Source organism: Pangasianodon hypophthalmus, chromosome 2, assembly GCF_027358585.1.
Source record: "Pangasianodon hypophthalmus isolate fPanHyp1 chromosome 2, fPanHyp1.pri, whole genome shotgun sequence".
Taxonomy (NCBI): domain Eukaryota; kingdom Metazoa; phylum Chordata; class Actinopteri; order Siluriformes; family Pangasiidae; genus Pangasianodon; species Pangasianodon hypophthalmus.
Window position 1 is genome coordinate 21,489,174 of NC_069711.1, and position 22,532 is coordinate 21,511,705.

The following is a 22,532-nucleotide window of genomic DNA, read 5'->3' on the forward strand; positions in this document are numbered from 1 at the left end:
AAACAAACAAACAAAAAACATATTAATGGCAGCAAAGCTTCTAAAACCTATTGTTAAAAGCTTGAACCAGATATTGAGCCATCTTCAGTTTAATATCACTGTCTTTATTTTACTTTTATATTAATGCATGACACAGCCAGGTCTCATAATGAAAACACAGCACTAATTTGCAACTGATTCAGTACTGTTGCTTATGTTATAGACCTTGTAGAATGAGGCATAATTTCCATACTTATTACTGAATAGCAGTTCTGTTTTTATACAATAATGTACATGCGATATAATGCTTCATTGTACATTACTTAGTGCACTTCTGCCTCATGAACACTTATTTTTTTGTAACAGTGTTTTTTTTTTTTTTTAAATGAAATAAAAAGTATGTAAAGACTAGCTATACCCTGTCCCCCGCCTCATGCCCTGAGTCCCCTGGGATAGGCTCCAGGCTCCTCATGACCCTGTGTAGGACAAGCGGTACAGAAAATCGATGGATATAGACTAACTAGAGTTATGAGCAGCCTTACAAGTGGCTTAAACAGAATAAAAACATTCATATACATGCATAAATCAAAATACAGTACACCTATTTAGAGTACAAAAGGCCATGTAAGACATTTTAGAAGTAGACTTGAAATTTGGGATGCTCATCCAATAATCCAACACTAATTTTTGCTGTGTGTTTAACATGCAAGGTAATCTAAGACTTGTGAAACATGTGAGGTGACTGCAAATTGTTAATATGCTGAACTGGTTGTTGCAGTATGAGTTTTTCACTGCTAAATAAAACTGACAGTGAGTGCTGCTGTAAACACCCATTATATGCATGTAATCAGATTTTTAACTGATTCATAGAATGCACGAAGCACTTAAAACTTGCCTTTACCTGTGGAAACTGTTGGAGGCTGATAAGAAAATGTTTTTAAAAAAGCTACATTTTTCATCTAAGCTAAAAACAAAAATACTAAAGCTCACATGAGGAGAGTTATTAAAAGAAGAGCAGAGAAATGTAAAAAAAGGACTAATATATATGATGCCACTTGACCCTCAGTATTAAAGAGGCATAATGATTCTGAGCAGTCTGGATGCACTTAACTCGAGCTCTTAAAAGAAAAGAGAAGGCCAGACACATCCACCAGCACCCTGCACCATTAATCAGGACTGAGCGTATAAACAGGAACTTTGGAGCATGTTGACAGTTTGAAGAATTGTATACATTCACTGCTCCACAACACTTAATCCTCCACTCAGTGTTTAGAGAAGCTGAAAACCGCGACCATAAGGAAAAGGCCTTCATTTCCTCTATAGCTCCCTCAGGCTCCTAAACCATGCTCTGTCTTTCCATTTCTTTACATGTTCTTCTCCTCTAGAGTCCTTTCGTTCTGATAAGATGATAGTTTATATTGATAAAATGCACATCTTGCTTCCGCTAATCTCCTACAACAGAGCAACATAAGCATACGATGAAACACTGCTTCAATTTATGGCTTAAAAATATTGTGTCCGGATTATATTAGCTTACAATTTCACAGAACAATAAAATTTGTGCTACAAATACACATTTCTTTGTAGCAATCTGACTTTAGCTACCTATAGAACAATTTCAAGAGAAAATAAGAACAGTTATCCCACAATAGTTAGTTTTGTTCTCTCATGTTAAAAAAAAAAAAAAAAAAAAAGGCAAAGGTTTGCATCAACACATGGTTTTTGAATGTAAAAAAAGAAGTAATGGGTCCCTCTATTTTACTATTTATCTCTAAACATTTTTTTAAAAAAAAGTGGGTGTATCATTCTACAAGACAGTAATCCAAAATGTAAATAGAATAGAAAAATAAATTTTTGGTGGAGGACAAAAATTAAATAAATAAAATCATCTGTCTCCAGACCTGATTTTAAAAACATGACATGTGACAGATTTGATGCTGGTCATAAGTAAATTACTAGGGGGAAAAAAAAAATCAGAAAAGGAAATATATTCTTTTAAAGTGTTAAAAATGATAATATATGAAATCCGAACACACACTATAACTATTTTGCTACTTGTGATAAAGAAGGAATAAAACCTTGTCTCGTTTTGCTCTCATCTGATGTAAAAGCATACACACTACACACTAAATGTCTTGGGTAAACATTTCGCACTTGAATATTTATTAAATAAATGCCAAACCCCTCTGAAACGTAATATATATATTACCCCTATGTGTATATTAAATGATATCAAGACCACACTTCATATGGAGTGAGGAATCTCTCATTATTCTTCCTACCTGTTTATAGTAGCTAGCTTTATGATATTAAAGTGTTCCTCATGCTCCCTCTTCATAAGCACTCACAGTTTCTGCTCTATACATCTATATCCTCTCTGACATCACCTCATTTATCTCCTCACTCACACTCTGTTTAAGTGAGTCCCGAGCCTCACTTCATCTGAAAAGTGACACTCGTGCATGACAGCCGAAAGTGTGCTAAAGCACTCCGGGGGAATAAACATGTCGAGAGGCAAGGAGGAGCGAGGAGGAGAGGGGAGGAGTGTGCGGAGAGAGGAGACAAGACGTGAGAGAGTCTCTCATTCATCAGACAGAAGGCTGGATCTCTCCTGTCTGCTCTTCTCACTGCGGTTCTCTCTACTGTCCTCAGTCCAGTTTAGACTAACTGCACACAGATGTACTGATGAGTGTGAACGCTGGTGCGAGGCTCGCTGCTGCATGATAAAATGCGACAGAGGGTGAACACAGCGTCTTGATTACTTTAGAAAAATAAGCTTTGTGAATGAAGATGAATTGGGCTAATCTTCGCTGGAGGGAGCAGGAATGCGGCAGAAGCGAAATGGGAAAGGAATGATGCCAGAAACACGAGCGTCTGCAGATCACTGCAGCACGAACGAGTGTCTGCAGAACTGCTTTTAAATATTTGTTTGAAATTAAATTAGAATTAAAGCTAAGAGCATTGCTGCCAGAAATATACGACGCAGAGATGAAAAGGGCTTTTACAACAGAAAAAAATATTAAAGTTTTATTTTCTTTACGATATGCCAGAGAGATTAATTTGTGCTTTTGTAATGTTTTTAGCATTTGATTTTAGAATTATAATGCGACTCACTTTAGGATTACGGAAGCCTGTGAGCAAAAAAAAAAAACTAACAGAAATAAAACTAAATCAAAAACACAGCAGCAAAACCACACAACAGAAAGATCAAACACACAGACACACACACACACACACACACACACACACACACACACAACGGCAATACCAAACACACACACATAATGGCAAGATCAAACACACACACACACACAAAACGGCAAAACCAAACACACAATGCAGAACGGCAAGACCACACACACACACACACACACACACACACACACACACACACACACACACACTACGGCAAGACCAAACACACACACACACACACACACTACGGCAAGACCAAACACACACACACACACTACAGCAAGACCAAACACACATACACACACACACACAAAACGGCAAGACCAAAACACACACACAACGGCAAAACCACACACACACACAACCACAATGGCAAGACCACACACAATGGCAAAACCACACACACACACAACGGCAAAACCACATACACGCACACAACGGCAATATCACACACACGCACACAACGGCAATATCACACACACGCACACAACGACAAAACCACACGCACACAACAACAAAACCACACGCACACAACGACAAAACCACACGCACACAACGGCATAAGCATACACACAAAACTGCAAAACCACACAAACACAATGGCAAAACTAAACACACAAAACGACAATACCATACACACAACGGCAACACCAAACACATAATGGCAGTGCAAAACATAAAATAATGAAAACACACTTCATGCCTGGAGAGCAGGATACGTCCAGGAAGCGAGACCGTGACTGTCTAGTGTACAATCAGACAAATGTAGAGAGAGTGAGTAAAAAAGACACAAAGACAGAAGGACACAGAGGCATGGCTTATTACAGCTAAAACAGCAGAAAAAAACCTTCTCCCTAAAATCTGACATCAGGTATCCTTTAAAACTGTTGCCATAGCAGCAGGTGGCCAGGTGGAGACGAATGCTCCACGTGCGTTTTGTGTGTGTGTGTGTGTGCGTGTGTGCTCGCTGTTGTACTCACCCGAATTGAGGTCTCGTCCAGGGTTGAAAGCTCGGCTGTTGACGTTGGGGGACAGTCGATCGCAGCTGATGGTTTTTGACACATTTGTGTTAAAATTTCCATCAAACCTGCAAACAGAATAAATAAACAGATCCATTATGGTTATATTATTTGACAACAGTGTGCAATTCTTGGACAGTTTTCATTTACATTTAGATATTTTGAACAGGGCTGCACAAAAAAACTACTAACTGTCAGAAATTGACAAAACTTCAATATACTCGTAAATCTATCAGTGCTGGGATAAAAATCAGGCGACATTTTCATCAGAGTGTTTAGCTCTTTAACATTAGTATTGGTGACTTTTGTTATAGTCTGAGATATGTTATATTACAAAGTGCAAACATGATTTCTTTGAAATATGTAATGGAGATGCTACATGGCGCTCTGTTTCAGTACTGCACTACAAGACCATGTCTCTAAAACTGTGCTGTGATCAGACACAAGAAAATAAACAGTGATGAACTTAATGTAAAACAGGGACCGGTTTATCAGAAGCCATGCATTAAAGATCACTGGAAGAACAGCAATCACACTGAAGAATCTCTCTCAGATAAGAACCTCGTTAGATTTCTGGCAAATGAAACCAAACCTAAAAAAAAAAAAAGAAAAAAAACTGTAGGACATTAAAGCACTGGAGAGGTCAACTCTTTCATTCATTATTTTGGCTTTTACAAAAAGTTAGTGACAAAAAAATATACTATACTCCTGACAGATAAATTTGTAGTTTGAATTTGGTCGAAAGCCTCTTTATTTAAGAAATATATTACATGTAAATCACCTCCAAAACCACCATTATCCAGATTTTTATTACTCCATTTTATTATTCCAAGTGTTGCTCCTCCTAAACCAACATGGCAACATAAGCATTTCTATTTAAACACTCTACACAAAAACTTCTAATCAAATAAAAAACAAATATCAGACTGAAAGAAACATTATTATTTGTTATTTGTTAGCTTTAAAAAAAAAAAAAGAAAGAAAGAAAGAAAAAGATTAAACTGTATAATTATTATATTTTTAAAGCTATTTTTAAATATAAATTTTCTATTTCTAATATTGGACAATGCTTTTTAATATTAAAGACCTTAAATTGTTAGTGAATAACTTTAGACACTGTAATGCATACTATTTTTGATCAATAAAACCATCTAAAAATCTGGATGTGTTTTATAATACACTCAGTAATCACTATAATAAGAACTGCTGTACACCTGCTCGTTCATCCAGTTCAGTTAATGTTCACATCAAATATCAGAAGGGGGAAAACTGTTATCTCTGTGACTTTGACCTCTGCATGGTTGTTGGTGCCAGACGCGGCCCAACAGTCTCTAGAGATGATACAGAATGGTGTGAAAACAAAAAACATCCAGTGGGCAGAAGTTCTGCAGGAAACGCCTTGCTTGATGAGAGAGCTCAGAGGAGAATGGCAAGACTTGTTCAAGCTGACAGGAAGGCTACAGTAACTCACATAACCACTCCATGGTGAACAGAAAAGCATCTCAGAAGGCACTCTGAGGCAGAAAGCCTACAACAGCAGGAGACCACATTGGGTTCTGCTCCTGTCAACCAAGAACATAAATCTGAGGCTAAAGTGGGCACCAAAACTGGAAAGGCCAGGTGATCTTCTTTCCAAGCTTCAGCTTATGTTTGTTTTGTATCATTCTGTGTAATCTCTAGAGTCTGTTGTACATGAACATTAACTGAAGCTCTTGACCTGTGTCTGCATGACTTATGAATTGTGCTACTGCCACATGATTGGCTGATTGGATAACTGCATGAATAGACAGTGGTGTTTCTGGCGTTTCTATTAAAGTGACTGGTGAGTGTAATTTATGCATGATAGGACAAAAGGAGACCATGTTTCTTTCACACAGAGATGTTTCTCAGCTGGATAAAATCAGTCAGCAGTCTTCAAGCAGACGTACACAAACTAAGAGTGTAACATGAATCTTGTTTTAAGGATCCATCACAGCTGTGAGAATGTTTATTCACACCACACTGGCTGTATATGTGTGAGAGACAGAGAGAGAGATGGTGTTTCACAGCTGTTCCTCACCATGCTGCCCGTCTTGCTTCGCTCTCATTTTAGGGAAAACTTGTCTCGGGAGAATTTAGTGTTGTCATCTAATCTCTGCAATTCAGATCTCTCCCAATCCTGACTCGGAAACCTTTTAAGCTTTCTTCGTTACTTGCTCTTTCTGCACTACTCCCACAACAACCCCACCTGCCACCTGAAATGAGCACCTCTCTCTGAAATCATCCTAATCCTCCCTTCCAACCTATTTCGCTCTCTTCACGCTCTCTTGTCCTCCAGCGCCCTTCCCCCTCGCCGCCTCCCCTCCACCCGGTTGCCTCGTGATTGACGGCTGCTGTGATGTGCAAAGTGCTTTGAACTTCAGACATTTAATTCCCACCAGGCTCTTGTTATTAGAATTCTCCTTCAACACACTTTTCACGAGTAGGGAGCTAGGCAAATGTGGTAGATAAAAAAATAATAATACATTTGCAAACGCTTTGAACTGAACATCAGAAAAGAGCGGAGGGGAGGAGGCAGAGAGGATGCTGGAGCAACAGACATACAGTGAGATAGAGAGACTGAGAGTGCTCCATTTTCTCTTCTATCACTGATTTAAGCTCGATGTGCAAATGAGGCTCTAAATAAAAAAAAAAAAATGCAAGAAAGCAGGGATTAAAAAAGACTTTAAAAAGCCCTAAATCTAGCAGTGGTTAAACTGAGGAAACCATATCTGAGACACATGGATCATATTAATGCATCGTGTTACATATATTACGTATTTTATCATTTTTCCTGACATGTTGTCTCCACTTATCTCTTCCAGGGTAACCCCGCCCCAGCCACAAGAAAAGAGAGCTCACTGAATGGTTTGATTTGTATGAAAATGATGCAAAACCTAGTCACCAGATCTCAAACCTATGCACTCTCCAACTCCATCATCAGAACAACAAATCAGGGAATATCTTTTGGAAGAACAATGTTCATCCCATAAGTACAGTTCCAAAGTCTGTTTACATGACGACATATTATTTGGTACCTGCCCTAAATCTAGATTATGATTATATTATTGGTACACTATGTGGCCAATGGTTTGTGGACACCTGACCATCACTCCCACGTGTGTTTTTTGTACATCCTATTCCAGATTTATTCTCCCCCATTTTGCTGTAACAGTGACTTCCACTCTTCTGGGAAGGCTGTGGCTGTGGAGATGTGTCCATTCATTCACAAGAGCATTAGTGAGGTCAGGCACTGATGTGAGGTGAGGAGGTCTGGGGTGCAGTCAGTGTTTCAGGTCATCTCAGAGGTGTTCAGTGGGGTTGAGGTCAGGGCTCTGTACAGAACACTCAAGTTCTTTCACACCAACCATGGTTTGCCAAGGGGTACTGTCATGCTGGAACAGGTTTGGACCCCTTAGGTCCGGCGAGGGGAAACTGTAATTCTACAGCATACAAAAACATCCTATACAATTCATCTTCCAACTTTGTTGCAACAGTTTAAGGAAGACCCAGAAATGTGTGATGGTCAAGTGTCTACAAACCTTTGGCCAGACAGTGTATATGAAATGCACTTCTTAAATCATACTGACCCTCTCACATCCTTAAGTCTGTACCACAGCAGCAACTGTGTTTTCCCTCAGGATCTAAAGCGGCAGGTGTGCGTCAGGCTTTCCCACAGGCTCCGTAATTGCACACGATGGCACAGACACCAGATCTCAGACATAAAGATCGCCAGAGCCTGATCAGCCACTGGCCATGTCTCAGACACACTTCCATCCTCATTTAGCAGCACTTGATTTGGAAGGTGATACGATCAGGTGGCCCGGGGCTCCACTCCAGTGCTAATATAAAGCTCGAGCGGCTCCCTGGAGATGAGAACCATACGGCACTGGCCTTCTCTAACTCCTCATCTATCAGACCGACGAGTCATTATTGCACCAGCATCCAGACGATAAGAGAGGCAGGATTTGTGGCCTGAGAAAGGCATGTGGCCTGAGTATAGTCCACTGACATCCATGCTGCTATATCACTGGGTCAGAGCTTATAAAAGAGAGTGAATTATCAAACTAATGAAAGGGCAGCGAAGGGGGAAAAAAAAGAGAAAAGTGGAATGCTGTGCGTCTACTAAAGCTGGGCTTCATTTAAAATTGAATAACTTTAACTATTACCATATTGCAGTTCATGTCAGAGATGAGAAAGGGAAAGTAATTTATTGCTCCTAATTTAGTCGGAGCCACCAAAACTTCCCATGATTCAGCTACTACAGACAGACGCCAAGCTGAGGGTCTGGAATGTTGGTAAACAAGTCTATTTTTTATTTCAAATTATAAAGCATGCCACTGTACAAAACCAGAAAGCACAGTGTCAGTTTCCTAGTAAATGAGAAATGTGGTTAGATTTATGCAACTTCATCAAACTCAAACTGATAAGAGCTAATAAACTCCTACGATAAAGTATTTCAGAGTGTGCTATGTATGAGTGCAGTTTGTGATGTCATAAAACAGACTCAGCTTGATGGTGAAATATGCTAAATTATGCTAATTATTATAATGGAGTACACAGAATCATCACTCAGCATCAGGACTCACTTATCTAATGTCAGTAATGAATAAAAAGTGTCTGTTATGGTATATAGTAAGGCATTGGCACAAGCATAGTGTAGTCAGGGTTGGGTGGCAAGAGCGAGCTTGGGTTGGCAGGAGGAGAGGAAAAGTTTCCAATACTAGCAATATGACAGTTCATTCAGTACACTGGCCGTAAATTTTCTTAAGGTATTTTCACAACCACTAACGATGCAATGTTCATTCAGAGGTTTCCTAAGCAAGAAAACTTAAATTTCCTTTGGTTTGTCTTTTTATAATTTTTTTTGTGTATTCAAAAAAATTGGATTCAAAAGGACAATATAAATGTAATGCTCAGTTTTATTTAATTTATAAATTCTTGCCTTTTTATGAGCATAAATATGTAGCCATGTTCACAGGTCATTTTAATAGTTTATTAAGCATTAAAAAAAATTAACAATTTATTATTCAATACATTTATTTAAAATGCTTAAATATGACATCAAGCAGTATTGTCATAAGGTGACAGTGAACTGTTTCAAATTGTTGTTTGAAAGCCACTAATATTGACAAGAGGCCTATTCAAGCATCAGTCAGAAAGAAATAAAAATTCTCATCAGAAAATAAATTAGAAAAAGATGCATGGCTGCAGGCTGGCCTCATGTCTCAATTGCTTTAAGCGGAGGAAGATCACGTGGTTATTTGGAGACGATGGCATGACTGGATAAGTGAAGCAGCTATTATTGGGATGAGCACTGAATGATTAAAGCATTCTTTACATTTTAAGCAGAGGTCAGAGTGTGCGGGAAAACACACATGCTGGATAAGTAGCATCCACATGACACTGATACAGTGTCAAACACTTGGTCTTTTATCCGTAAGTGAGGGCAGAAATGGCAGCTGTAAGAGGCTCAGATGAAGGATGAAGAGCCCATGGGATTGTTCACACCATCACATGTTTCTGATACCATGGCTGCTTGAGATGGTTCATGCCATGCTTCTAATGTGAGTGAAAAGGACCAAGGTTTCATAATTTTACAGAAAACAATAGCATATTTTCTAAAACGCTTCCTCTGTAGAAGATGGCCCAAAGCTTCTTTAGGGAACTAAAAATGTTTTTTCTCAAGACACTACTCTAAATAATCTTTTCTGGCACCTTTATTTTATATATATTTTTCTATCCACAGTCTTCTCTATATGACTAGTTCATGTTATATTTCACTCCTATGGAAAAAAAAAACATCTGTACTTTATGGAGATTTAGTAACATTTTGTACACTTCAGAGGGGATTATCTGTCATTATTTAAAGTATATTGCAGATCACGACTATTTCAGCTTTTGGTGTAATCAACATGGCTCAGTTACTTCTCATGTATATTTTATGGTTATATAAATGTCACAGTCATATCCAGTACAAATTCACCTCCAACCCACAACTGAAGGCCTGCTGGTTCTGCTACTCAGTGCTTGGGGAGTATTTTCCAAAACTGTCACAGTGAGAACTGCAAATTTTCACAAAGTGGTCCAAAAGTCTGGGAGTGTTTATGGAAAGTCTTTGAAGTTTTAGGAGCAATGTGCTATCAGACGGCTCAGACTCACAATTCAGGCAATCTTCTCTCTCTCTCTCTTTCCCTCCCTCTCTCTCCCTGCATGCTTTCCCTGAGCTTTCACAACATATGGGGAATTAAAAGGTCAGGAACAATATTTCAGGTTCCTGATCATATTCCTGAGCTAAGTTTTCACCTCATTGCGGAGGCTGTAACACTCTTTGGGAGGGAGGGATGAGGGGGAGAAGTGTTCCTTAAGGGTTCTTTGAAAAGTAAGTGTCTAAGCGTTATACACTTCTGTAGCCACAGACTTCAGGATCTTAACTGGAATCTGACTGACGCTCCAAATTTTTTGCAAGATATAATCACTGCATTAAAAATTAAAGTGGTTCATGGCATGTCATCTTTAAAAGTTTTTCAAGAAAAGTTATTTTATTTTGAAATGGTTAGTGAACAGTAAATAGGATAATCGTGCATGTTTGTTAACAGACTCTGGAAAAGGTCTCTGGTTGGTCATTTTTAATGCCAGTCAAATATCACTGGCTAAGTTTAGTACCAGACATTGTGACAGTTGGAGGGCTATTGCTTATTAGAGAGATTCAAAAGTCCAGCAAAAAATGCCTACTCCAAAAGTACAAAATCCAAAATAGCTGTACCGACAATAGTCTTATAAAAACATTTTATATTTTTGTAACACTATTATTCTCTGCTTTTTTGGATATTACTAACTTTGTGAACCCAATCAAGTTCAAGATGGACATTTTTTTGCTTGTTAATTCTACTTGAGAGATTAAAATATTCCTCAGAAACTGAAACCAACCCAACTCTTTGTGAGTTCCACAATAAGTTCCTGCATTGGAACCCGGTTAACTCGCTCTGACTCTCTCACACATATTATCATATACAATATTACTATATATATATATATATATATATATATATATATATATATATATATATATATATATATATATAAAATCATGTGTACCGGGAATACAAAGGTTTGCAGTGTGTGAGAGTTGGTCTCAAATCTGTAATGGAGAAATGCTGTTACACAAGCAGCTCCAGTGCACAACCTATGCCTGATCTCAGTAAAACTGAGTGTAGTGTGAAAAGCTTGGTGGAATACACAGAGCAAAGAAGCCCACAGAGTTTCAAGCCCCAGTCATGGTATACTCTGTGCTGTATGTGTGGGTGTGTTGGAAAGATGGAGAACGCTTTCAGAAATGGTTTATGGACCTGCTGGCAATTCATGAAAATTCTTTACTAGCAAAAAAAAAAAAAAAAGTACCCATTTAGAATGTCATCAGAGATTATAGTAAGGGAGCAGAAGGAGGCTCAGTGTGGGAAAAAAATGCTTGATAAGGAGATGAAAGAGATGGTGGAAAAAATGACTGAATGAAAATGTGGAGAACAAAGTGGGAAAGAAGATAAAGGCAGACAGAGGGTGACAACAGCACAGAGAGAGAGACAGAGAGAAAGAGAGAGAGAAGAGAGAGAGAGAGAGACCAAGAGGATGAGATTTAAGAGATAACTGTGGAAACTCTGCAAGCTGCTTCCATTGAGATTAGGCTTGAAAGCACAGAGCATCTCATTTCGATTTGAACAGCGCCTCTGTGTTCGAGCTTCCTTTAGAGATAGGACACTCCTGACATTTAAACACACTATGGTGTGTGCATCTCAGTTAGCTATAAAGCTCAGAATCTGTCTGTCCAATTACAGCTCTGTCCGAGCATCTCTAAACAATTTAACACACACAGTGATAAACACTGCTGGAAATGATGTAATCCCATTCTAGCATCTCTAAGAGATTTGGTAAAATATATAATGATTATGTGTGTGTACTTATTCAGCCCTTTGTGAGGACAAGACCAAAATGACAAGACAGGGTCAAATGCCTTTGTTAATTAGCTACAGTAATAACTGTCAATGGAAGATCCTCACAAAGATTAAAAAAAATTCCTGTGAGGACATAAAGAGCTCTACTCACTCCATCATGGAGGGTGGGATCGAGCAGCAGTCCTGAATGTCTGTGAGCGGGGAAGTCAGGTGGGCTGTGTACGATGCCTCCACCACCTGCTTGTTCCTGTTCACCACGTCCAGGTAGCGGTTAAATTTCTCCCGGATCTTCTTCGCCAACTGAAAACACAACAAAATAGGCTAAAATAAACAGATGGCTCAAAACACAGCAACACGCAAAAGCTTTTACACTCATTATCATGTTACAATGTAAGCTCATGACACAATTTTAATGATATCTCAAGACAAAGAGTGCAATTCCATGTCATTTATTATACACTATTTGCTATTTGAGGACGTAATACATAGCCTTTATGGATATACTTGGAATTCAAACAATAACCACGAGGTAACTGGTCATTGCTAATTGGGCAAACAGAATATTTACCAAAAACACTGCTTTGAATAAGTAAGACTTTTTTGAAAAAATATATTTCAATCTGTAAGAAATGGCCAACTTGCAGCCTGTGGGGATTTTCAGCAGTGTTGTATATTGAAGTGGCATAAGCACAGCACATATATATATATATATATATATATATATATATATATATATATACACACATACACATATATATATATATATATGTATATATATACACACATACACATATATATACATACACATACACACACATTATATATATACACACACATTATATATATATATATATATATATATATATATATATATATATATATATATATAAATATAAAACAGCTTTACTCCTCACTGTCCTAGATATTTCACAATTATGTACGTCAGCTCCACTGCAGTAGCCAGTCAGAACAATTAGTGGACCCGATTGAGGTACAGGTATAGCAACGCTGTCCTTTCAATTTTGGAATGAGTTGCACAACAAATTCAGTAGGTTGCCCTTTCTTGTTGTTTTCTTTAATGCCCAAAGTACAGACATTTGCCTTCTGGAGCGACATTCCAAACTGTTTACTTTAGCAAGAAGGCGCTCGTTTTCAACAAGGAATGCTAACTTTCAAGAGCCTTGATAGGTTTATCATGGCCAGCAATGGCTTGCTCCATTTCCAGCCGTTTTGCATTAACTGCGAGCAGCTTCTTGTCAAGGCTAGAAAAAGTGAAGATGAACTTTTCATTTAGCGTTCCATTTAGTCCACTTTGTTCGGTTTCAGAGCAATGCAGGAATAACTGTACATATATATACACATATACGGTGTGCTGTGGTATCTGGCACCAAGACGTTAGCAGCAGATCCTTTAAGTCCTGTAAGTTGCAAGGTGGATCAGACTTGGATCAGACTTGTTTGTCCAGCACATCCCACAGATGCTTGTTTGGATTGAGATTTGGGGAATTTGGAGGCCAAGTCAACACCATGAACTCTTTGTCATGTTCCTCGAACCATTCCTTAACAATTTTTGCAGTGTGGCAGGGCACATTATCCTGCTGAAAGAGGTCACTGCCATTAGGGATTACAGTTGCCATGAAGGGGTGTACTTGGTCTGTAACAATGTTTAGGTAGGTGGTATGGGTAAGTAACATCCACATGAATGCCCAAGGTTTCCCAGAAGAACATTGCCCAGATCATTACACTGCCTCCACCGGCTTGCCTTCTTCCCATAGTGCATCCTGGTGCCAGCTCTTCCCCAGGTAAGGGATGCACACATGGGGCTGTCCACATGATGTAAAAGACAATGTGATTCATCAGACCATGCTACCATCTTCTCCCATTGCTCCATGGTCCAGTTCTGATGTTCACATACCCATTGTAGAAAGGACAACCAGTCAACCAGCGACAGGGTCATGGCCGCCCAAGAACCATTGATGTGCGTGGGGAGTGAAGGCTAGCCCATCTGGTCCGAACCAACGGCAGAGCTACTTTAGCACAAATTGCTGAAAAATTAATGCTGGCTATGATAGAAAGGTGTCAGGACACAGTGCATCTCAGCTTGCTGCGTATGGGGCTGTGTAGCCGCAGACCAGTCATGCTGACCCCCGTCCACCACCACAAAAAAAAAAAAAAAAAAAAAAAGCACGGCCAACACTAAAAGCACTACAACAGACTTGAAAAGCTTCAACGCGGTTATGGATATACACTTGGAATTCATAAATAATGTGATATTTATGAAAAAGTGAAGCAGCACATGCTGCATTCCAGATGACTTGTTTCATTAAAGCTGCTGGCGAAGTGAGTGATTAATGTGCTTCCCCAGACTGGGCCTACATCAAAGAGAGCAAGAGCCAACCTTAGAGACTAGAAATCGATCAGAATTAGACATGCAGTGCAACCTACACTCCACACTGCAGATAAATGACTAGAGGGAAAAGAAGTGTGCAGTGTAGATGAGCTTTCAGATCAGTGTGAGAACTTCAGCGTGACGCTCGTGTGAGGGTTTAATGCTGAAATAACTGCACGTCTATGAACTCTGGGTTATTTAGTCAGTAAGAAGTTCCCGGAGGGACATTAAGAGCTTGAGCAGTACTGGCTCGGCAATAAAGGTTCTCCCAGGTGTTGAACATAAATTACATGCACACCAGCATTTTCATTCAACGCTGGCTCATTTAGCAAAGCAGCAATGCACAACAACACTGTTGGGATCCTTGCACGCACAAAAATGACATTAAGACTCTCAACCACATCACAAATCATGCACATACAAGCCAAACACAACACAGCCTCACACCGATTACACGATAATGGCTGCAACATGACAATTAAACCAGCTCATTTTTCCAAAAAAGGAAGAAGTCTGCCAAAAACACAGAGTCTGTCCAGGATATGGAGAAATAGCCCATGACCCACTGACCGTGTGCACCTCAGCCACACAGCTTGGCAATTAGAGGTAAATTTGGCTCACCACTCTACCAAAAATAACACAGGGTGAAGGAAAAGGTCTAAGCCGTTCAGAGACGGCTTTGTGCGGCCCAGTATAAGGAATAACAAAGGATGATCCAAACATGCACAATGAAAGGAGGTCAAGCGTAACAGACTCAAGAACTGATGAATAAGGTAAAAATCTACATGCATTGACAATTATATTATTGGATAAACTGATTTGTGATGCCACGATTCCACACAAGGCTAGAGTCTGTACAAGTTTATCCCTAAAGCTTAGAAAACATGACAGGAGATCACAATGCAATGCATGTACATGCACCTTAACAATTTTTAACAAATACATTAAAAATAAAAAACCTTTCGCTCTTTAAAGGATAGAAGCATTCAGATCAGCTTTGTCTTTTTGTCTCAAAGACATGGAAACAATTCTAATGACTGTGTGTTTTTTTCCCCCCATTCTGTGACTGTGTGAATGTGCCATGTCAATTGACTTCAGCACCGTCCAATGGCACAGCTTCTATGTTAAATGTGCAAGAAGTCTGTGGTTTGGGGACACAAAACCTGAACTCACTAGAAACTTTTCAAAGCCAATGTTGCCCTCCTCATAAGTGGAATACTCTCAACATAAACAAGCAATTTCACCACTTTTAATCATTGTTTAAGCAATTTTCACCAATTACGTTTCTCCTTCCAAGAGTATTTGTGAACAGACAGAAAAGGTGAACAGCGCTTACATCTTAAACTATCTTAAGATCTGCCTAGACGTAAATAAAGAAAAATTATTCACAGAAAGCCAACTCTGATATCAGCCTTTACTCCAAAACAGCCAAATCAATATACTGTTATATTCCATGTGCTATAATGGCATTTGCAGGAATCGTGATGATAAAGTGACTCTTCACGAAATAAACCAAATTAATAAACATAAAGATATGGCTTTATGAAGCTGGAAGTCACATGATCCATAGAGCAGCTGTTCACCTTTCAAATGTTTCACACTGTAAACATGAGACATAAAGAAATCTGGGGAAAAAAGGCATTTATGCAAGGCATTCTAGTCCCTTCTGCTTATAGCTACTGGAAAATCTATAATCTGATACCGCAGTGCTGCTGAATTCCCAATTCTGAATGGTCAGAATGGTCAAAACTACTCTGACAATAGTTAGAGCTGCACAAGTTTATTCTAATACTTCTAATATCATTTCTATAGTAAAAGCTAATTCACAGGGACTTGTATAGCAGAAACTCCACATAAATGGATTTAAAAACTGTGAAACATCTTGTTAGAAAACATTTATTTAACATTTATGGAAGGAGTCTCCAGTTTCAGTGCTTTCTAACAGTCAGAGGTAAAGCAGTACAGTTTTCTGACATGGGAGAGTCTTCAGGGGAGTTTGTTTTTTGTGGTTTCAAACTGCATTTTTTTGTCTTATTAATGTCTCAAAAGTGAAAAATAGAGAATGGCTGTTTGGTGCTATAACATAAGAGACAACAGGAACAAACTTGTTTCATGGACATGCCACAACATTTCAACACCCAGTCACTGATTATTTTCCTATAACAGCATATTCCTATAATATACAAAGTGGTGATCTGAAAATGGACTATAAGAAAGTTTAGTCAGGAACCTGTAACATTACTTGTTATATTTTTATTGTTACTTGTCACCTGACCATCAAACCCATTTGTAGTTCTTCCCCAAACTGTTGCCACAAAGTTGGAAGCACACAGTTGCCTAGAATGTCTTTGTATGCCATAGCATTTCAGTTTCCCTTCGCTGGAACTAAAAGGCTCAAACCTGTTCCAGCAGGACAATGCCTGACAATGCCTGTGCACAAAGCAATGTCCATGAAGACATGGTTCGCCAAGGGTGGAGAGGAAGAAGTCGAGTGGCCTGCACAGAGTGCTGCCCTCAACCACATTGATCACTTTTGGGATGAACCGGAACACTGATCGTACCAGGCCTCCTCGCTTGTACTGGTGCCTGATCCACGCTCCAAAATCTAGTGGAAAGCCTTTCCAGAATGGTGGAGGTTATTATAACAGCAAAGGGGAGGACTAAATCTGGCATGGGATGTTCAAAAAGCACATATGATTGTGATTGTCAGGTGTGCACCAGGTGTTTGGCCATATAGTGTGCGTCTGTTCCTGCTGTGCACAAAAAATCAAAACCCAACTATTCACAAATCACTCTGAAGTGACGATGTACATGATACACTCATAAACATAGAGATGACAGCAACAAATATTGGCAATTTGTGGCTTCAGAAACCAGAAATGATTCTGATATGAAACATCAATCATTAGTACTGAAGATTTTCACATATCCTATTGTCACTGTGTTACAAATTACCAGTTTGGAAAAGACATAAATGTCTTATACATAGAGTGGGCCAGGGATTGGGGGGAATGATTATATCTCTGAGACATTACCATTTCTGATCATTTTCATGATTAGTGTAAAAAAGTGTAGCTGAATAAAACAAGTGACACACTGTTGAAATAACTGCTATAATCCCAGGTGCTTTGGGTCTGCGTCACTTCAGCGGGAAGACTGCTTTATCGTCTACTCCCAAAGCTCAGACATTAGTGCACTGGTTGTAATTGAGGTGCCAGAACACACTCAGTGCCAACAGACGGCTTAATCTCTCACTAACAGACAGTAAACAGCTGCAGGAGAGACACAGCATCACAGGAACAACTCACTCACAGGGGGATTTTCTTGGCAAGGCAACCTGAGCAAAAAAAAAAAAATTATACCCGATCCTGGTATATTCTGGGCTTTTCTGACTTGAGAGTGTGTTACAGAGACACATACACAGAGACACATACAGGCTGACACACACATATACAGAGACAGAGACAGGCAGACACATACACAGAGACACACAGACAGAGACAAGCAGACATGCCCAGAGACAGACACACACAGACACACATAGACACACACAGACACATACACAGAGAGACAGTGATACAGAGTGGCAGGCAGACAGACATACACACACAGAAACATACACTACTTTTCATCTTTTCTCCACAGCCGGATGTTGAAGGGCAACATGCGACCCATCAGAAATCTAAACTGAATCAGATATTATCTGTGGATTGTGCTAAGAGAGGGTGGAATCTCAATTACATTAAATACTCTCATACATCTAAACAGCCATGTTGACTGATTAAAATATACAACTAGTGGAAAGTAAAAACAGTGCAAAAAGAGCTATAATTAAATATGGACCATTTATACACTTCATCTTTTACAGTGTGGAACTTATGGCTTAAATGCAGCGCGGAACCGTTTACTCTCATACTGCTTCAGTAGTTCCAGTGTTTCAGCACAGACAAACACAAAGTAAGCTTCAAAGCTAACCAGACAGCCACTGTCGAATTTTAATTGGCATCCTTTGCCCCTGCAGACTAAACACACACACACACACACACACACACACACACACAGACAGAGACAGAGACAGAGTGAGAGAGTGAGAGAGAGAGAGAGAGAGAGAGAGAGAATTTACTCACCTGCTGCACCTCGGTCTCGCCGTTTGAAGTTTTCTCTGTGTACACAAAGGAGTTGAAAATTCTCTGTGGGGGTAAGAGAAAGAGATGAAGGCTCAGTGAGATGTGCTGCTGAGAAAACTGAGAAACAGGACCATTTTAGTGAACTAGAATGAACTAGAATGATATATGTGAATCATATTTCCCGCCATCTGTAACCATGAAGAAAAGGCCCAGCAGAGAATTTTGCTTAGCTTGTTCTTCCCACCAGATCAGACACATTACAATTCATCCTAATACACATATAGCACTATGTCACTGATCCAAAAATGACTTCAAGACAATGCATTAAACCATGAAATCCAAATCAACATGCCAAAACTTCTCAACATGTTTTTTATAACACCATATATCTGAGAAATCTAACTACAGATTCATATTAAAATATCACCAAATACAATTTCAGCAGATTTGATAATCTCATTATATATATATATATATATATACACATTATCTACTTATATCTATGGTGACATGCGCATATGTGTGTGTGTGTTTTAGCTGAAGCCTGGTATTAAATGCTATCAGGTACTCCTTGTAAGTAAACGTTCATTTTCCTTAAATTATGGCTGTTGAAGCAATTTTCACTAATTACAGTTTTCCTACAAAGAGTTGCTGTAATTGTGAACAGACAGAAAAGGTGAACAGCACTTATGTCTTAAACTAGCAAGAGCTTGAGTTAAAGGAAATAAAGAAAGATTTACAGTAAGCCAAACTTAATACCTCATTTGCTTTGGTGGTTTGGACTAGAAGGAGGTGCAGCAAACACTGAGAAAAGATGAAACCTGCAGTCAGTGCAAAGGGAAGGAAGGAAGGAAGGAAGGAAAGAAAATAAAATAAGGGAATAAAGAGAGGAAGGATGGAAGGAACGAATAAAGGAATGAAGGAACGAAGGAAGGAAGTGAACTAAAAAACTAATGGAGAGAAGGAAAGAAATAAGCAAAGGAAAGAGGGAAGGAAGAAAGGAAGTCTTATTTTTTGTTAAAAACTGAAGTGGAGTATTTTTTTTTTTTACTTCTGTGGAAAGATGAACAGCAGCAGAACCACATTCACTGTTTAACTTGCTTCCTATTCAAAACATGGCATGATTACGGACCAGAAAAACGAAAAAATAAAAATTAGTGCATATCTAATTTTTCAGTGTGTGCGCGCATGTGTGTGTAATAGTTTTATACGTTGAGACCCCACGCTATAAGCCTCAACACTAATGGTGTCTTAATAGTAATGCTGAATGACTGGTAGCTAGTAGAATCGTTTAGCTCTCCTATTTAACATCAAGACCAGCCAACACTGCAATCAATCATTCCACACAGAAGGCTGTTACTATATAAAGTATCAGCTGGGACCATTTTTCACACACAGGTTAATGCACTAGTATATGAATTGGGATGAAACGCACAGCTCTCTAGTTAGCATAAATGATAACACACTTAACGTGACGAGTGAATGGAGCATGGAGAAATGAGGCAAACAGACCCATTGTTTATTTGCTAATATTTGTCATCCAATCTCTGGATTTCAGGGATCCTCTAACTGCTCTCCGAACTCCTTATATTTACAGCACAGCACATTTCTCTCAGGACAACAGTAAAAACACAGACCGTTCTATATAACTGCATTTCAATCTCACATGAAATTAAACAATGAATCGGCAAATTTTTGTTCAAGATGTCTGCAACAGATACTGAATAGACACTGAACAGATATTCGACAGACAGGACCATTTTTATAAACACAGCAGCAGTTCTTGGGTACAAATCTACAAGTCTGTGGATATTATCCAATGAGGCAAGGGAGATATTTGGGAGTCTTCAAGGCATCCATGTGGGACCAGCACAAACCAGCAGAAAACACTGGCGCGTGTATAAGAAGCCTATACGCAAGCTGATCAATATTACTCAACAGTGGAGAGTCTGCTTTATGAATATTAATGTCTGGTGGGCGGTGTCAGGAAAACAGGCTGTGATTTGGAGAGGCAGAAAAAAACATTTACAAGAAATTAGTAAAAATATACAGGCATGATTTTCAGAGTAAAATTACTTGATATGTGTTTAGCCATTCAGGGGGAAAGGAAAAAACAATAAAAGTATAACTGCTGTTTTCTTTGACTAAGTTCTTGCCCAGCTATGGTGCATGCTTGGGATCATTTGATAGTCAGAAATTTCCCCCCTACTCTTCGCCGGCAATATACAATATACCTTGCAAAATGTCAAACAAGCTTGTAGCTACTGGACTGTACTACTATGTAAGAAATGGAGGTGGTCTCACGGGCACAGCGAACACCCATAAACCTAATCCAACATGGTACCAGTTAGAATTACACAGCGGGCTTAACACAGGCAGCAGGTGCTTCACTCTGCAAATGCTGAACACTTGTCATCCAGCTCCACACTTATTGAAAATGCGTAAACACTGGCAACAACCTAAGCAGCTGCATGCAAACAAGGGCATTTATATTGTGCTCTTAATATAACCATGATAATCCTTACACACAACACTGTGCAGTGATGTGTATGTCGCTGGCAATAAAACTAGACGAAACGTTATCACCGAGATTAACCAGGCCTGGAGACTAGAGAGTTCACATGACTCTTTAGTGCAGGCAAAGTTTATAATGGTCCAGTTGCATAAATTCTTGGTCTGGATAAGCAACGGACATGACTGAACGGTGACAAGAGTTATCGTTTAATGCTTAAACATGTAATGATTAGATTATGACTAAAGCCCTATCCAGACGGGATTCATTTTATGTGGGGTCCTGGGGTAATTTCCTATTTTACAGGTGCTCCTCTGTGACTTCATTTCCATCCAGACTGGCCATGTTGATGTTTTTTTTTTATCAGGCACCTTTGAGAAGAAAAAAAAAAGATGTTTGACTTCTACTACTTGCCATATTCAGTCTTGTAACACTTGTATCAGTGACCCTGCCCCAAGATATGAAACCCTTCCTGAGTCACGAAATGAAAAATGGATACTTCTCATATACTTCTTGTGATTGTTTTATTGCATTTTCAAATTGTTGCTGGAAGTTTGGTTGGCCCCAAACTGAAATAAGAGCTAGCATCTCTTCTCCACTCTATTGGTTCTTTGATTGCTTGAACACCATGTTGTGAATGGACCGTGATCATATGACCACATGTTCCCTACCGCTCACTGTTAAATACTATTTTTATACATTCTGTAGTGTTTTAAAAGAGCTACTGCTTTGCTTACAGTATGTTAGCAAACCTAAATACTGTGCTACATATCGTGTATCAGAAATGCGTTCAAATATCAAATATATTCTCTGTCCAATCAGCTTTAAACATTCTCTTTCCATCATCGATTTTTCCCATGTCACTAATCAGACAAGAGAATGTAAATGAAATGAAAAATCTCATGATAGTCTAGGCTAACATCTCTCTAGCCCTGTAGCTATTCTCTGGTCTGATGAGCTCTCCTGAGCTAAATACTTTACATAAATGCAGGTGATTGGATAAGCTGAAACTCCAAAGCTGGTTTATGTTTAGAAAACTAGAGTTGCTGAACTACAGCCAGTTTTTTGTCATAGGTTGATCTGTTTGCTACAGTTTTCTTTCGGGTTCAGCTACGGCCGGGCGATGCGGACAAATCTTATCACGATACGGATAATTTCATATCTTGAAATGATGTATATCACGATCTATTACGTTTTCTCTAAAATTGATGAAAAAAATTATCTACACAAAATAACATGCATTCATGACTGCTTTTTGATAATTCTGTGAACTAAACACCTTTGAAAGGCAATTTTTGTTTTATCTTTTTATTTGGAAGTGACATTGAACAAAACTATCACAAAT

General features: G+C 38.9%; 1 protein-coding gene across 2 annotated transcripts in view; it reads right to left on the bottom strand.

The window, feature by feature from the left end:
* cachd1 (cache domain containing 1) overlaps positions 1-22,532 on the bottom strand; it is a 75,711-nt gene that overhangs the window by 27,757 nt on the left and 25,422 nt on the right. The window contains exons 2-5 of one of the 2 annotated variants that reach the window (XM_053227677.1): positions 19,435-19,479; positions 18,676-18,738; positions 12,312-12,460; positions 4,155-4,261 (exon numbers count right to left, since the gene is read on the bottom strand). In XM_053227677.1, coding sequence (XP_053083652.1) covers positions 4,155-4,261; positions 12,312-12,460; positions 18,676-18,738; positions 19,435-19,479 — 364 coding nt within the window. The remainder of the gene's footprint in view (positions 1-4,154; positions 4,262-12,311; positions 12,461-18,675; positions 18,739-19,434; positions 19,480-22,532) is intronic. The other variant, XM_053227679.1, reaches the window with a different exon arrangement.